An 18,701-nucleotide genomic window follows, 5' to 3' on the forward strand; every position below is an offset into this window, starting at 1 on the left:
TTGCTAACTATCCTGTCTCTATAACTCTGCCTTTCTCCCATCTTTCCTAATTTAAAGCCCTCCTTACCAYGCTGGCCAATCTGYTGACAAATACACACATGCCCCACTTAGTGAGGTGGATCCCATCTCTCCCCATCTGTTGATCTTCAGCAAGATCCCATGGTTTTAAAAAACAAAACTCTGTTGCCAACACCRGTGGTGCAGCCAGTTGTTAACTTGGAAAATCTATCTGCTGCTTCTCCCATCCTTCTCCCTCACTGGTARGAGCAAAGAGAAAATGACCTGGGCTCTCAGACCCTTTACYACCATCTCCAGAGCTCTGAAATCTTGTTTGATGGTTYCCAATTTGCCCTTGGTATCATTAGTGCCCACATGGAAGAGCACCAGAGGAYAATAGTCCAACACATGGACAAGCCTTGGCAGTCTTCCCATGACATCTCATATTCGAGCCCCTGGCAGGCAACAAAACTCTCTAGACAAGAGGTCAAGTTGGCAGATAGGTGCCTCTGTCCCCTGCAGCATGGAGTCACCCGTAACAATCACTTGCCACTTCTTCTGCCACAAGGTACAAGGTCTGTCAGCCCAGTTCCTCCCCTTGAAGCCATGCCCAGCTCCTCCTCAGCCTGGAAGGCACAAAACCTGTTCCTCAATTGCAAATCTTGAGGAGGAGTAAGAGCCTTTCTCCTCCTACRAGAAGTGACCAGTTTCCAGCCTTCTTCTACAGTGTAGTAATGTACCATTTCACTTGGCACAGAGCCCTCCAGCAACTCCGCTGCTGTGGCAGGTTGGGACTCCTGGAGCTGTATGGTCTCCAAGAATRCYGTTTCTCTCTCGTTCATCTTCACGGATGAAGGCTACGTAGCCTACTGACTTCTTCCACTAACTCCTTTACCTGATGACACAACTCGTCAACAACAACGCGTCTTCTGCAGAAGAGCCCACTGTCAGCCCCGGCYTCATGGAGRGGCCCCAAGGACTCCCTGCAGCCTGAGGCCTGTACAGCTGCATCTGCTGTCAGAGGGTCTGTTTGGGTCAAAGCCTCTGACACAGCTGATGCAGCAAATTAAACAGCTGCTGGGGAACGTGCCCTGCAGCATGTCATGACCATATCTGAGGAAGCGTACACTTCTAGAACTGGAAACAAAGGTGCCTTCTTGCAGCCTTTTGCACAAGTTGCTGCGTCTCTTCGCTGCACTCTGTCCCTAAGCCCTATTTAACAGCAGTAGCCCAGCTTCCCTTCTAAATTGTTGATCGAGTACATGGCTACATAAGCGTTAGGTATTGCTTCCTCCCCTACCAGGATGGCTCACACTGCTAGAGAACACGAGACATTGGCAGCTTTCCCCCTTGACTGGTACTAAGGATTTTTCTGCCTAGAGAGGCACATAAAGGACCGGGAGAGCCATTTGAACTGGAAGTCCCCTGGAAGCATCACAGCAGCTTCCCTGGGCAACTTCCTTCTTCTCAACTTACAACCTATTTTAGATGGGGTTTATTTGCACTTGCAGYCTGGTTTAGCCCAGAATTCAGATGGTTCACAGCAGGAAAACAAATTTTGCAAGAAAAAAAAAAAACTAAACAAACTTATGAACTACTGAAGCCATTAGAGTAGTAAGACAAGCAGATATCACTAACGTGAACCAAGTCTCAGGCACCAAGGGTGCCATGGCTTAGGAAAGGTTTCCACAAAATCCCTATGGATCAAGGCTTCTCCCTAGAGAGTTGCATATTTAGCTACATGTGCTCTAATGATGCAATAGATAAACCTTTATGGTAAGGTTAGTTATTACAACCTATAAATATGAAACATCAGCTAGCAGAAACCCTTTTTTTCCATGCCTTTGTTTACTTCTCATTAAGCACAAGGTTTAACCAGGAGTTCATCACAACAGCCTCTTACTACTCTGGGTTTGCAGAGACTTGACCCTTGTGAGAAAGGAAATGCCCTTTTCCTGATACTAGAGAAAGAGAARTGAAAGTCCAATTATTTTATATCAGAAAGACTCTAATATGACCTTACCTGCTCATAGGGTTCTTCTCTCCTTTCCTTTGCTGTCTATCATTGCTTTCCCCTCATCTCTGCTTGGTACCTCTCTCCCATGGAGTATCAGACACAGATACTTTCTGACACTAAGTGTTGACCAGCCAGACTAGGGGAGCTGTATTTGCTCTGGAAAGCCCCAGCTCTTTCTGCAGTGACACTGCTCTGATTAGCTGGCCACAACAGACACAACAGGCCACAATAGAAGCTCAGCAAAGCCCAGGCCCCTGGCTTGGGTAACATCCTATCAAGATCCAGTTCCAGGAARGGGCATCATTTTTCTAGTACACCAGATATAAAGAGACCTTTTCAGAGTCCAAACTCTAGGAAGCAGTTTAGTTCCATTTAAAGCCAGAAGGAAAAGCAGCACATTCTTGATTTCTTAAATATATGCATATATATATGTATATATATATATATATATATATATATACATACACACACACACAGAAAAACCCACAGACTCACCCAAAACAGCTTTAGGTTTCCCCCTGCCAGCTCAGTACCACTTGCTGGGGTCCTTGCTTGTTTTCAGACCTAAGGAAGTTCAACCTTAGATCACCAAACTGCTCTCAGGACCCAGTCCATCATTTAACAACTTTCTTAACACATGCTGAAAGAAAAACAGCTCTTCCTCCCTTTATCAAAATCTCACTCACCCTTCATCAAAGCAATAGCTTTTGGTAGGGCTCCCAAACACTCATCTGGTTCCTTCACACTCCCAGCAAGCTGTTCCTGAATCACATGCTCCTATCACAGCATCGCAGCTGTGATATCACATGCTCCTATCACAGCATCTCCCCCCTCCCATTCCCATCAACACAGAAGGTTATTCTTCAGGGGCTGCTTAAGGCCCAGCTGCTCCAAACACTGGGCTAAGCAATGAACAATATTCTACCTCCTCTGCTGAGGGCCCTTRGTGTCACATCTGCCTACAGGAAGATGGCCAAGCTAGTTCAGATGATGCTGATTAAAGAAGAGGTTGAGGAAAGGCCAAGGACTCAGGTAGTCAAAGCAAAACTCTTTAGAATCTATTATTCTCCCTGCTACAGAACTTATATGGCTCTGAGGGCACTTACAGCCCTTYGTTGTCCTGACCAACCCCACCTGGGACCTCCTCCCACACCCTTTGGCATGGTGCCAGAGCTCTATTTAAGGTTAGGCCTGAGCATCCAGACTTACACTGAGCTATGTTGTAGGTGTACCTTCAGACCTATCTCTAGCTTTCTGGGTTTTTTTGGATGGCCCTTAGACCTATATCCCTCTCCAGCCCTATCCTCTGCACAGACCTCAGACACACACTGCAGTCCTGTCTCCAGCTCCTGCTGCTCCTGACTGAACTGCCTTGATAGACCTTGGACCTGATTCATCRTTGTAACTTGTCTGTGACTGTCCACAGACCCTGACATCACCACCCTGCTGTGCCCATCTAGTCCAGCTCCTGTGGGATGGTGCCCTGGCTGGTAAGGCACTGCCTGTGCTGGGACCACCCTCAGCTCCCAGCTCATCCTCTCCCAGGGAGCAGCCCCGCTCTTGCTGCTCCTTGACAAAGATAAGACTTGAGACGTTGTACTGTGCTGTAGACACCCTCACTGAGTTCACCAGCATTTCCTCACTGACAGTTGTGATGGAATAGTTGAGTTCATACTTATTCTCCTCACCAGGCCCTATGATCTAGTTGTCCCTCCAGGCACAGCTGATTGCAATGAACTACAAGCTTGGGCCAAAGAAATCTTCACCCAAATGACTCCAGTGTCTTTCTGTGAAACCACAGCTGAACTCAGGACTGTTTTTCTCACCTGCTTAACAGGTGTGTGAGGTGGCCCTAAAGCATGCTCCTAAAATGAGCACCACACTAGCTTCTGCAAGGATGCTGAGGATGGAGGCACCTGTGGGCACCTAAACATCAGCTGGAGTGTGCCAGAGTCACAGCCCTCTTACTAAGATCAACAGGGAGGTAACATTAGATATCTGTTAAAAAGAAAGAAAAGCCTGCTAAGAAGGCAACATCCAGCAGCCACTCAAATTCTCGGTGAATCCTGGCCTTTCCACTTGGATGACCTGTTTGTCATATTGTGTTAAGCTTAATCATCACTTCTCACATGTGAGAGCAGGAATACAAAAATAAATATATTTCCACTCAAAACTAAGCCAGATGAGAAGCTGCCAATTGGCTGGATGGCTTTGCTGAGAGTYGCTCTAGTAAGAGAGAAGAATGTAGAAGAAAGATGTAGTAAAGATGCAAAGAGAAAACTGGAGAAGGACCTAGCAATTACTGGGAGCACTGTGTTGAGAGAGCACTAAGAGATGTTCAGTCAGGATGCTAGCTAAGAGCTCAGAATGGTATAAAGGGAAACTGTTCCTAGCTGTCACACTGAACATTAAAATAAGRTTTACTACTTTCTTACTCCTTTATCTGAAAAACAACCAGGTAACTGATSCCATCATCAATTTTTAAAAAATCAAGAGCATTAAAAGGAGTAGCTCAAAAGGRCAAAATGCTTGCAGGTCACTGGAGATTGTCTCCAGACACAATATTCCAGGCTCTGAGCCAATGTGCTCCACCTATCCCAAAAAGACTTTGTGATGGAAGAGACAGCCAACATGGTTGGACTGGATTAAGACAGCCATCAGATGCAAGAAAAAAGCATTGAACAAGTTGAATTTGCATCCAATGAGCAAATGACAATAAAYCTGTTTTCAAACATCAGGAGGAAGTCTGCTGGAATATTTTTAAGAACAGTAGACCAAGGTATAAAAATRAGCCTTCAAAGAACATAAAGCTATCACAAAAGAAGGTACTACTATCCATGATCACCACAGAGGAGTTCAGAAAGATTCTCATGCTGGAACCTTTCTCCACAGCAAACACGCTGATAGATCTGCCTGAAATGGAGATGTTGGGTAAGAAATTGCAAAACAAATTGACAAAATGAACAGCAATGAGATTATGAATAAATGGGATTATATATTCATATGAGATTATGTTAATACAAGAGCCTTAAAGGAATAAAAGATGAACAAGCTGAAGTAAGTTCTCATCGAGAATTGCTTGCCATGATATGGAGGATGAAACCAACTACTSAATCTTTCTCACAGCTGCTGGGTTCTTTTTAGGTCATCAACCATGAACTGGCTTTAGAGAACTGGCTTTAGATGTGCCTTTTTGTGTTGTTCYGGAGATGACAAGATTGTGATCTTTTGTCTGTCCATCCTGCCTCACATCTGTGAACCACTGAGATCTACTTAATGTCCTCTCTTTATCTGGATGTTTTGTGATTCCTACCTACCTTGTTGTCTATCTTCCCACCATCACCTCTTAAAAGATCCGAATGTTCATTTTAGTCTGAATGTCGGCTGTCRTGTCTTTTAGGCTGTCCTTAAGTTTCCTGAGCTGGAGGTCCTCAGAAGCTGTGTGGAGTAGATGTGTTGGGATGTTGATGGCCCACTAATATCAGTGCTATCAACAGCAGCTATTCCTGGAGCCCTCCTGCCATTTGCTGTTTCTGCTGTTCCCGTGGCCATTCATGCTGTGYTCAGATCAGTCTTCACTCTTCTATTATAATTCTCTCAGCTGAAGAAAAGTCTCTTTAGGTTCAGTAAAGAGACAACCAGTCCATCAGCATTACAGAAGGAATCGGTATCCCTAAAAATAGAGCACTCTGGTTGATAACATATCTGAACTTCCTTCTGTGTTCTAAAAAGAAAGAGAGAGAGAGAGAGAGAAGAAAGAAAGAAAATAAACCCAGGCTGCTGTGTGAGAAGACCTGGTTTAAAGAGAAGAAATAAAGGCTAGGATTTAACAGTCAGCTTATCAATGCAAGGAACAAGTCCCAAWGATTTCTGTTGGAGCCTATACTCTTCAACAGTCAGAGATTACCTAGAAAGGAGGTAAAGAGCAAGAYGACAAAATCTGACAGTTTCATAATTCTCAAGCCAATTAAGCCACAGGACAAGAGGCAATGGACACAACTGGTCCTCATAATACCAAATAATTGAGAAGTAAAAGATGACATTCAGAATGGACAAATTAAAAATTAATTCAAGTTGAGGGAAAAATTGTGTATTTCCATACCCACTAATGAGCTCTGAATAGTATATTCAAAGCAATCAAGTTTAGTGGATCAGACCATGAAAATATCAGCTCAGTAGTAAAGAGCAATGGAATGTAAGAAGATTAGGGGAGGCATAGAGAACAAAACAGAAAACATTCAGATGCCACTGAGTAGCTCTATGCTGCAATGAGATTTTTTTGATCAGATTAGCAGATCTGCTCCATCCATCTGAAAAAGATCATGATTGAATTGGAAAAGCTATGGAGAAAGATAATAAAAATATCAGAGGTTTGGGATGGTTTCTGTTCAGAGAACACTTATACAGATTTTCTTCRTTTTGAAAAGGAGAAGATCACAGAATGGTTGAGGTTGGAAGGGACCTCCAGAGATCATCTAGTCCAACCTCCCTGCTCAAGCAGGGTCAGCTAAAGCATGTTAGACAGGATTGCATCCAGGCGCGTTTTGAGYATCTCCAGAGAAGGAGACTCCACAACCTCTCTGGGCAACCYGTTCCAGTGCTCTGTCGCCCTCATAGTAAGGATGGTTTTTCCTTATTCAGGYRGAACTTCCTGTGTTCCMKCTTGTGTCCATTTCTTCTTGTCCTGTCACATGGCACCACTRGAMAGAGTTTAGCCACATCCTCTTGAYRCACTCCCTTAAGGTATCTGTATACATTGATAAGATCCCCTCTCAATCTTCTCTTCTCCAGGYTAAACAGGCCCAGTTCTTGCAGCTGTTCCTCACAGGGGAGATGCTCCAGGCCTCCGATCATCTGCATAGCCCTATGGAAGATGGAGGCGTGAGACAAGAAAGGCCTACTAAATCAGTTTGCTTCCAGATGGTGACCTGAGGACTGATTATACTCTTCTCATTATTTGAAAATATCACAGGCCCCCCAAAAAGGGGAGGTGGGGGGGGAAAGTGGTACTAAACATAAAGATATCATGTCTAGTTAAAAGCCACTGTCACAGGAGGCGTTATTAAACATAAAGATACCATGACTGGTTAAGAGCCACTGTCACAGGAAAATGAGAATCTCAGTGAAGTATCTCACATACAACTGCTGTGTCTTTGTACTCTATCCTACGCATCCACTACTGGTCTCTGTTTTTACTGATTTCCTTCCCCACATTGGTCTCTGTTGGAGACAGTGTAATGGGCTGGATGTATCTTTGATCCAATCCAGTGCAGCCTACTTATGCTTTTAAGTCTTGTTATTGAAAACAGCACCATCTTCCTTTCCATCTCCTAGAAGCACTCCTTGGACCACGCTGTAATTGCTCTGTGCCTCCTAACTCCAAGGATGAGGACAAGTAGAGTTGCTCCAAACAGCCTCAATATCTGTTCCCACTGCTGYGTATGCCATTGGAAACTGGTCACAATTTGTCCACTCAAATCACATTTGCTGTAGGAAATTTAGGGTCACTTCAACATGATCCAAACCAGTCTGTAAGCAYCACTGATTGAAAGCCAAATCTGCACATCTCTGATGACAAGTATCGGCAGATTAACTTCTTTTGCAGTTATTCTGCACATCTCCATCCCCAGCAGCTGACTGCCGGCTTGCCTAGAGTAGACAGCTTCCAGATGAACTCTCAAGCTAAATGGCTGATGTAGACTTCTCCATAGATTCATGTCCTTATACAGAGATGCCAGAGCTTCAGTGAGTTGTCTTCTAGCTGAAAAATTACATCTTTGCATAGTAATAGTTCTTCTACTCAGAAATTCCCAAGTCACCAGGTCAAATTGATGTTGGGAGCTGGCCCAGTATTTTTGTYGGTTCCCACTCTGTTTTGTCCAGCATTCATTGCCACTTCTGCCACTTTGGACTCAGAAATTCCTTAAAGGTCTATCGCTGACTCTTTCGCGATGGCCTTTAAATCACAGCCTAAATTCATGGCTTTCATGATGCTATGCACCTGACACAGCAAGCATGGTGTGTAACTGCAAAACCTTCTGCCGTCCAAGGCTGTGTGTAATGATAGATGCTAATAACTTTCACTYTTATGGCTGCAGTCAAGGTCCCCAAAAGAATTCTATCCTTTGTGGCATAATTAAATTCATAGTAGATCATAGGCGTTCAAGGAATAACAGTGCAGAAAAACATAATTTGTGCTACAGATAGTAACGTGGATGGAAGAGGAGTAGTTCCAACAACCTGCAAGGTCCTTGGCTGTTGGAGACCCTTTGCTGTAGCTGTTAGCACAACTTTCCTGCATCAGCACATGATGGATTTTCTCTTGGCACTCAGTGATCCTTTCATCTTTCTTGGAACACCYAAGTTCTTTCTTTCTCTTCCACAGATGTCTTCACTTTGCCTTTCTGAATTGCACTAAGTGCTCTCCATTATTTGCTTGCAAAGAAACAGCCAGTACACTTTTTTTCTACAAAATCTCACTGATCTAATTTCTTCAAAAATCTTGTGGTGAGCATTCTTCTCCTAGTTTTCATTATCTTGTCTCTACAGAAAATTCAGGCCTAACTGATCGCTTTGCTAGGGGAAAAGAGGTTTTGAAAGCAAAAGGTGGTGCGTCACAGAACTTTATACTTGGAGTCCTCCATGCCAAAGGAAGAGAAAAATTAATTCAGCTTCATTAATTTCTTCGGAGATTGGTGGAAAATAAAGAGGAAAGACTTTTGTCAGAAGGCAGTCAGGCTAGATGAAYGACAGCTGCTGAAAGGACATCACAACTGGCAACTGTAGCACCAGACACAAGACGTGAGGCAGTGTCACTCCCTTTTTGGATTGCTGTCCCACATACGAGGAACTTTCCCTCTTCTCTCATGAAATGATTGCATTCTCACTATTGCTAGCATTCAACAGGCAAGCTTGGCATAAGTTATGCTTCTTCCGCACTTTCAGAACATACATACTCRAGAGGGCAAACATATGGCTTCCTCAAGAGCCTGACGCCATTTACAGCTGGAAGAAAACATCTCCCACRAATTATGCTCTTTGCTTTGCACATTTACCAGTCAAGGGCATAAACACCTGCACACACCTGCTCCATGAGCAACTCTGCCTCACTGGCAGAGYCTGCAGTTCACTGGTCCAGCCAACAGTGGTTTCCTCAAGCACTCAACTGTCTAACAGGAGCTCCTAGTTCTGTGATACTGGGGCTGAATTTTCTTGAGATACCTAGGCCAACAGGGCCAGTTCATACACATCATTCTCTCCACTGTGCACTGCTTCTTGACTAGGTGCTTGCTTTCCTATGCTAAACTATGGGATTTCTGCCCACAAAACATTCACTCTGTACGATGAGCCCATGGATGTTCAYGGTAAAAATCACAGAATCATGGAATGGTAAGGTTGGAAGGGACCTCTGGAGATCSTCTAGTCCAACCCTCAGCATAGCCCCATACAGGGATTGAACCCACAACTTTGGCATTAGCAGCACCACACTCTAACCAACTGAGCTAAATCACCCAAACTTGCCTCTTATACAGTAATTTCAAACATTAAAGAGCTTAGTTCCGTTATATATACCCTCCTTCTTCACCCATCACTGTGTATGTTTGGAGTATCATCTCCTCTATAGCTGGCCTACCCTATGCTTTTCAGAAAAGGGACCATCTCTTTCTTCCCTCGTAAAAGATTGTCCTGCCCCAGTAATSCACTGGAGTTCTCCAAACAATCAATGTGAATATTAGTAAGGGAGATATGGTTGATACAGCCTACTTGGCCTTCCAAAGTTTTTCAGCAGTATCTTTCACTGAAATCCTATACATATATTAGGTATCCATACGCTAATAGTGAAGATCCTTGTAGAGAAAAAGAGATTACAGAGAAAAGTGAACAGAGCTCATCAGCAGAGGTCCACAGGGATCTACAATGCTCAAATACAGCTGGTAACAGACAAGAGAAGACAGGGCAACAAATCTGCAGGCAGTACAAAGTTATTCATGGCAGTAACAATAAAGGCTCACTTTGAAGAACTGCTAGGGCAAGGAAAAGCTTCCATACAACAAATGACAAAATATACAGGGTCTGAGGATCCTGGGAAAAAGGTAAAAGGCAAACGCACTATGTAAATACGTAAAATCATGATGGCAAAGATTGTTCGAGTGCTTACTCTCTCCTACAGTGAGAGACTTAGGATACAAGAGATGGGTTTAAATGAAGACTGAAGAAGTTAATGGAAGCGAAATTAACCAGAAGTGGTATCTTTAATAACCCTTGGTGAAAGAAATGTGCCCTTTTTCCTTCAACAAGTAATGACTCAACATAACTCTGTTTAGGGGGCGAAAAAGAAAAAAAAAAATCACTCCCACACACAACCAAACTTCTACATTGCCCAGGTGGCAAATGCCTTACAAAAGCTTACAACAATAACTGCAAGAGAGATTTAACTCCACTGCCACACTTGAGCAGGTGAGAGTTCTGGTTCTATCTTCACAGCTGTAAGAGGATTAGATCAGCATTACTACTGCCTAAAATCTTAGCCCCAGATTGCTTAAATAGTATTTATTAAACACAGACAAATGACTTTTTAAGACAATTAATTTTGACAGTTTTCAGTAATTCACAAAAGTTGTCATGCACTATAAAACATTAGCAAAACAAAAAAATATCTATAATTGGGGTTTTCAATTTACATTCAGTTTCTAAGAGATAGGCCATGAAATTCCACAGTGGGAAAATTTATTTTCTAGGACTAATACAGAAACCTCTCAATTCAAAATATAGAGAATACACTAATAAAAGCGCTTATCTTCTGCAATCTTTGAGAAAAAGATGTTCCAAAAGCAGAATTCTAGACAATTCAGTTCTTGTATTCCTGGTCTCTAGGAGGAAACTTTTACTTTCCTAAATACACACATGTTGTAAATCTCATTAAAGATCCTCCATCTACCAGAAAAGTTATTTTAAGCATAGAATTTCTTCTGACAGTCACTGAAATGAAAGTGAACATGGTGCAGATAACCAGCTTCAGTATTTCAGGTTTGCTGCATCTTTCTGCGCATCTCTTCTAGTGCTGCTTCTCGCTCTCTTAAAAGCTGTTTAAGTCGTTTTATTTTTTCATCCCTGATTGTCTCATCCAAGTCTGGGGGAGTCAAAGGGAACACATCGTCTCTGAAGGAACCTTCAATAAGTGAAGCATCACTTTCACAAGACACTAAAACTGGAATATTTGAGTCTGTAACATCAGTATTTTGAGAGCAAGGGTCTTGCTCAGAGTCCCTCCCTGGAGGGGATATAACACAGTCTGTGGAAATACTCTCCTGTGACAGGACTGGTGGAGGCGAAACACTTTTAAGTCCTACAGAACCTGGGCTGGTGTTTTCTGAACTTGGACTTGTGGTTGATTTGACTGACGTTTTCCTTCTTTTCCCACTGTCTGACAGTGGTGAGGATTTCATTTTTCTTTTCTTAGACAAGTCCTCTTCTAGATCCACAATTATCTGTACAGTCAAGAAACACATATAAACATGCTTTTGTTAAACTGAGCATCATTCTACATTACATCACAGTACATTAAAACACACAATGCCAGTTATTTGTTGCAAGCTTTTAGGACTACTGTTGTGGAGGTACTTTCCTTTAACAGTTTTAGCAAATACACTTCTACATTCAGGAACTTCTACTAGCAAAAACTCCCAGGTTTACAATTCCAGAGCATTAAATTCCTTCCCTAGTCAACAGTCTACTTCTGCCTCTTCTGTGCATAACTATCATCTCCTACTATTGCTTAATTTCTTTAACTGGAGTGTAAAAGAAAAGGTTTTGCCTATCAAGGATATCTAACTTGATGAGAAGACTCAAAATCTAGAAGAAATCTTCATGTTCACATGAAGAAAAAAAGGCTTTGAACATCAGAGATACTGCCCACTACCAGATTGCATACATTTTAAATAACAAAAAAGATGAAAGGAAATGCACTTTACTAAGAACAGACAGTAGATTTGTTCAAAGTAGGGCTCTTAACACAGAATTATTAAAACTTGAGAAAGCCTTTGACAGGGTAGAGTAGAGATATTTAGAGGAAAATTTAGAGCACTGTGGAGCTGAGTAGAACCACTGCAGATGGATAAAATCACTTCAAATGCATTAAGACGGAAATCCTTATATCAAGGGAACCTTTTGAAAAGCACTCAGGAAAACCTCAGTGACAATGGATTAAGTTTATAAAGACATTTGTAACTCTAAAGATGTAGACAGAGACAAAATTCAATTTCCTCCAATAAAAACACACCTGACAAAGTGGGTGCCTCGCTTTGGAAGTCAACCACACCTAGCCATCTGAGTGACCGAAGAGCCTTGAAATAATAGCACATGCCTGATTTCAAACTCTCCTCTGCTCGAAGGCAAAGCTTTACAAGAATTAATTAYTCATATAGCCATTGCACTACTGAATACAAACAACTGTTTGCAAAAGGCTAAAGGTAGATAAGGTATTGTACCCTAGAATAGAGGTACAGTTTCTATTTGAATAAAGGCTATGACTAGTTCAGCCACTAGCAGAGGGTCTAGTCTTCAGAGCAACTTCTTCAGARTTTTCTGAACGTCCTTCAGCTGAAACCAAAAAAGGGGAGAAAAATTCTCAGAGGGTACTGAAGTCCTATTGAAACTACTCTGAGCTCTGTTGTAGAACACAAGTTCCAGGGACAATTCTCACAGGGGCCATGACAATTACTAGCTTTCCTGATAAATCCAAGGGGTGGGAAAGTTCAGAATAAACATACAGCTCTGTTCCACCTATACATATGCTACTCTAAATGCGTTGCAGAACACTTGTTTTATGACTGAAATTTCAAGATACCTTTTCCTCTTTAACACATTCCTGATGTTGATTTGTTATTTCCGTATCTAACGACGATGAACTGCAAGAATCATTTCTCCTTTTCAAGCTATTACTGGAACATGCTCTTTCTTCTGGTATCTCACAGGAGGTCCTTAAGGGTATTCTCTTAAGGTATACTCTCTCCTCCTTAGAGAGGCCAAATTTTTTCCTTAATTCCACGTATTGTTTCCAATGTGGCTTCTCTTGGTGTTTGATTTGAATAACCTTTCCTGGTGATTCCATCTTCTCACACTGGATCTGAAATATATGAACAATGAGAGAGCCCATCAATCTCTCTGTCTCTCTCTCCGTGTATCTATCTCAAATTATTAAAAAACAACAAACCTTCCAACAGTGTTTTTGTCATTTTCCAAGAGTTATATTTAACATGTAAGTCAAGCCTGAGAAATTACATACATAGAATCATAGATTTAACATCGGTGTTAGCTATTTAAACTCCAATTATATCCAGAAAATATACAATCAACTGGTAAACTAYGGAAGTAAAACAGGCAAGGGAACCACTTATCCTAAAGCTTCCAAGTAACAAAGATGATGAAAGATCAGAGATAATGTTCTTTAATATCACTTTCAGACTGTTGAAAATATTCCATATTTGCATTGTAGTTGATAATATTAACATAGCACAATTGTATCCAACTTCACTGTAACCTGAACTACATCTAATCTTCAAGGCCAGTCACCTATCAGTACGTCTAGCACCCATGCACTTCCAAGTCTATGTACTGAAAAAGGAAAATAAGCAGCAAGTGTCTGACACACTATTTTCACAGAGATTAAAGCAAATTAGAATGCTAACACGGGGTACTACAAAGCACAAAAAAAAAGTCTGTTTGAGCCATGTTTCAGATGAGGAACAGCAGAAATGACTGAAATGTCTAAAATGATCACAAATATGCTTAGCTGACAGTTTTCTTCTGCCAGGTCAAACATAAGTATAAACTATCTTCAGAGCAATTTTTCATCTGGACATGAAGTCATCCTGGCCTCATGAGCTACTGAAAACCTGACCTACCTCATAAGTATAAAGTYTGTGGAATGCGAAATCAAGGATTTTCTAGATATTTTCTAGATCACAATTTAAAAAGTATGTAGGCAGCATAAAGGTGGAAACAACTGTTGCCATTAAAGCTCTCAAGAATTTCTTCTACCTGACAYCAAACCATGAGAAAAGGTGGTGGCTCTCCTCATCATAGCACGAAAGGAAGGAAATGCAACTCCTGCTTTTGTTTCTCTCACCTACCGGAAACAAAAGCTGACTCAGTGTAACACTGCTGTTTGTCTMAGCCTGACAAACCCTGCTCTTCCGCCTTGCTCTCTCTTACTTAGCTGCAAAATCCTTTATGTTATTTCATCACACCTGCACCACAGTCAACACTTGCTCTGCTGCAAGAATGTGGCAACACATTAGAGACCAACAGCATTAGATAACCACCAGAGCTCAAAAGAACGAACAACTTCCCTACACTTCCTCACAGGATATATTATGAATAGCATGGGGAAAAACAAATAGTCTTCTCCTTGCCTTTTTCTTTTCTTTTGTGTGTGTTCTCATTTGCAGAGTGCAATTTTATTGAATAAAAATCTTTTCATTTTTTCCAAGCAAGAACCAAACTTTAGACCATTATTTTTGATGTCAGGAGATCTGGTTAAAATAAAAAAAAATCTGTGAACTTAATGATAGCCATTTTATTCAACTAGAAACAGGAATGTAAAGCAACTTTGCATAGATGAGGGTTGGCACATTTTACTGGAGAGAGTTACCTTTTGCCAGTCTTCACTGAAAGCACACTCTTGTTTACACTGTGGTAAAGCAACAGTTGCTGCTTTGGGAGAATCACTCTTCTCCTTGTCATTTTGGCATACATTTTCCTGTGTCCCTACTTCTGTAATAAGGGTCACTCCACTTGAAATGCTCTTGGTGATGGACAAACTCTTTCCCTGGTTTACAGTGGAATTCTGCTGATCAACACTTGGAGTCACCAGAATTGCAGATGTAGACTTTAAGTCTTTTCTTAAGCCAGCCGGTGAAGCAAGTTCTGAGTTTATACATGTTTTCGGATCTTTCTGAGACAGCATCATTCCTTTGTTTTTTGAGAATACCAGATTCACCACTTTACTGGTTATTTTAGTGACTGCATCAGAATCAATTAGTTTGGACGTCTCCTTTTTAAGTGAAATATCAGAAGAGGAAGATGCTTGCTTGTCGGCTTGGTCTGACAGAACATCAGAGCCTCTTTTGGTCAACAAATAGACTTTCCCGTTGTACATGACCAGAGCGTTATCTTTAATAGGGGTGATTTTTGTTTGACTTCCACCAGAGTTATTGGAACAGAGTGGTAAAATATTTGCAGAGTTAACTTCTACATTCTTCATATCTGCCAAAGTTTTCAAGATCTTGGAAGCCATATTATTTGATGACTTTACAGGAATAAGGCAAGGCGCTGACGACTGTGAACGTGATTGCACAATCCATTTCATTGGAGTTTGTGGGTGYTGCTGACCATCAGGTGTCACTGCCTCCAGAGGGGAACTACTTGCCTTTTGTGCAGCTGTCATTATTAATGGTTTTGAAACTTCTGTGGCAGGTTTTGGGCAAATGGTTTGAAGACGCTTGGGAAGTACTGTTTTCACKGTGTTCACTGGCGACACATAAATAACAGTTGGCATTTTTGTACTGTCAGCTCCTCCAGATGCATTTGTTGCTGCAGCTGCAAGTATTTTTTGCTGTATTGCAGGGGGTAAAGAAGAAGCTGGAACAGATTTCACTTCTGCATCAGCTGGTATCTGGAGGTGGTGGCCAGAGGGCAGTACTGGAGATTTTACAGTCACTGGAAGACTTTTTGTGTTTACCAACATGTATGCAGTGTTACTCTGGTTAGATGAACTTGTTACAGCAATGCTCTCCAAAGACAGTCTATCAACTGAAACACAACTGCCCTGGATGTTAGCAGCTGATTTTGTAGTTAAACTTTCYTTTTCAGAAATTGCTCTAATACTTTCCTGTGTGTCTAATGTCCTTGCAAGAATAATCTTTCCAGGATTAGCAGACTGAAAAACAGGTATCTTAACAGATGAAGGTGTAGTAGTACTGGGAAGTTGTGTCTTAAAAGTAAGATGAACTGGACTAGAAATATTTGCTTTAGGATTATTTGGCATGGCTGAAGACTGAACTATCGGCACAAAACTTCCTGAAGATTTAGAAATTGGAAGTAATTTCAGAAGGTTTTTTCCATCTGGTCCCGTCGTCTGAACTACTCGGTACATACAGCCTGCAATGCTTAACAAAACAAAGAAAAGAGAAAAAGAAAAAGAAAAAGAAAGATAGCATAAGTGAACACAGCACAGATATTTTAATTGAAGTGCATCAGTGAATTGTATACCCAGTGCTGCTACGTCTTAGAAGCATATTAACTAGTGAAAAATGCCAGCTCTAGTCTTCAGGAACTTCACTGGCAAAAATCATACTGAGTTACTTACTGTAYGCTTTGAATTAACATTTAAAATGTGATCAATATTATCTGAAAATAATATCCAACTATTATATCACAGACTAGCAAGGAATGGCATCCTTCTCAGATAAAAAAATAATTTAAAAGACCCCCAAAACACCTTAAATTATCGTCCTCTACTACTTACAGGGCCTTTCTTTCTGAAATGGAAAATAGTTCATTATCTCTAGATTTCACAGACAAGCTGCATTTTTTGCTTTCCCATCTCCCTGCTACAATACTACAACTTAGTGCTAAGAAGTATGAATTTTAGAGAAGCTTTAGGAAAACACCAGCAGATTAGTTGCATGGCAAAGATGAAAGCAGAAATTACTTCAGATATACACAGAAAAGGAAGTTAAATGCAGAATACATTTACCTTGTGGAATGAGATATAGGGTGACCAACTCAATGCCTACACCTCACCTACTCACTCACTTCTTAGGCAGATACAGATTATGAAGGTTGTCTTCAAAGAGATGGCACAAACAGCAAGTGTGATCAAGGTACAAGTGGAAATTCTAAAGAACTTGAGAACAGAAGTCAAACTGTAACAAGTAGATGACTTCAGGGAAACAGCACCAGTAAAATTTGAGGAATAAATACAGATTTTTTGCATGTGAAGATTAAAAACTCAAAACAGCAAAACAGACAGATACAATTCTGTCAATCCAAAAGTTAGTTTTGACCATTTCAAATGCCAAGATAAAAATGACAAAAGACCTTTCAAGTCCACTGTGGGTCAGAGAATCTTTCCTGCTTCAAGTGAGTTTGCCTGAAAGGAGGCATCTTCCCCAAAAAACTCTTGGATTTTCAGCAGAATAATCTAATGCCCAAAACACTGCAGAAGTGTCACAGCAGCTTGAGAGATATAAGAACAAAATGAGGTTTCTCTCACCAGAAGAGAAGAGACGCAATGAACTGGAAGTAGGTTTCACTGTCTTGATGTCAGATCCAGAATGATTAAAATGCAAAGCTGCCAGTTCCATTTTCAGTCACCAAGAGCATTTTAGCTCTGTCCTATTGGTATTCTAAATCAATAAATGTACTGAACAAGGACCTGAGATTATTTCCAAACCCTAGTCCAGATGAAGACAATACTGAGATCTGTTTACTCTCAAGTACTTTTGAAACACTGGCATTTTTTTCTGGCAGYGTAGTAACAGTTAAGGTTTCCAACTCAGCATGGAACAGAGTGAATAGAAGACACCATTCATGAGTTCAAGCGTTGCATCTGCTCAAGAAGTCAGTCAAGATATTGTCTTTTCCCAGCAAATGAGAAGCCACAAGGGTGCTCTTCACTCCCAGAGCAGGACAGCTCTTGCTACAGTTTGAGGGGCCAGGTTCCCTTAGGTGGCTGATACACATAACCATGCTATTGTCTGTCTAAAACATGGGAGGGTTTAGACACGCAGAGCTTTCCTTGCTGCAGCCTTATAATTCCTGTATCCAATGCTTTGGTACAAAGCCTCGTTTCTAGGCATATGGCATATCAAAGCAGACACTTCCGTGACCTACTTGTGCAGTAGGCAGGAAAATCTGCGATACTTTTGTTTCAAAAATAACGATGTACTGAAACTGAAAGACATGGGCAGTATACCATATAGCCCTTGTTGAAGCAGTCATCGGTGGTTTTTGTAGAATTGTTTTGAAATCAAAAATGATACTTGAGAAAGACTAGTGCTAGAGGTAATTACTTCGTCTAAATATTTCTGTGTAAACAAAAAGCAGCAGTTAGAAATATCTGAATGTGTGAACAGAAAAGGCTCRCTTTTGGAGCCACTAAACCTCCTAGCACTACTGATAATGCAAACTTGGAAAGATCAGCAGTGAGCTCTTGGACAGTAATTTGCATCTGTATCTTTTTATGCTCTGAATCTTTGAATGCTTCTCCCATAACCTCATGAKGTACATTTTCTACCCTTCTTCTCTTTTAGATATAAGAACTAATTTTCTGAAGGAGAATTCAGACGTAAATTTTCAACAAGCTCTGCAGACATGGAAMTGCTGAATCTCTACAGCCTTCTTGATTCCCAAAGAGCAAACAGGCATTTAAACTCCACTCAGAGTAGCTAGCACTACAAAGAAGTATCAAAGGGCAAAAGAAATCTTTCAACAGTCATGCTCCTTCATCTGTCAGAGCAAGGGGATATGTACTTTTGGAGGGAGAAGGAGGCATGTAAAATTTAGCAGCTGGGGGAAGAAAGGAAGGGGAGAGCGAGAGAGCGAGAGAGCGAGAGAGCGAGAGAGCGAGAGAGCGAGAGAGCGAGAGAGCGAGAGAGCGAGAGAGCGAGAGAGCGAGAGAGCG

General features: G+C 41.4%; 2 protein-coding genes across 4 annotated transcripts in view; one reads left to right on the plus strand and one right to left on the minus strand.

Annotated features, from left to right (window-relative positions):
* Positions 1 to 18,701, plus strand: part of UBE2T (ubiquitin conjugating enzyme E2 T) — a 135,535-nt gene that overhangs the window by 81,145 nt on the left and 35,689 nt on the right. The gene's annotated exons all lie outside the window — the stretch shown is intronic.
* Positions 10,248 to 18,701, minus strand: part of LRIF1 (ligand dependent nuclear receptor interacting factor 1) — a 12,175-nt gene continuing 3,721 nt past the window's right edge. For 2 of the 3 annotated variants that reach the window (XM_085304116.1, XM_085304115.1), the window contains exons 2-4: positions 14,667 to 16,182; positions 12,861 to 13,139; positions 10,248 to 11,502 (exon numbers count right to left, since the gene is read on the minus strand). In XM_085304116.1, the coding sequence (XP_085160242.1) occupies positions 11,038 to 11,502; positions 12,861 to 13,139; positions 14,667 to 16,169 (2,247 nt within the window). In that variant the 5' untranslated portion in view covers positions 16,170 to 16,182 and the 3' untranslated portion in view covers positions 10,248 to 11,037. The remainder of the gene's footprint in view (positions 11,503 to 12,860; positions 13,140 to 14,666; positions 16,183 to 18,701) is intronic. The other variant, XM_085304118.1, reaches the window with a different exon arrangement.

This window comes from Rhea americana, unplaced genomic scaffold, assembly GCF_003343005.1.
Source record: "Rhea americana isolate MKP2758 unplaced genomic scaffold, rheAme1 scaffold_203, whole genome shotgun sequence".
NCBI lineage: Eukaryota > Metazoa > Chordata > Aves > Rheiformes > Rheidae > Rhea > Rhea americana.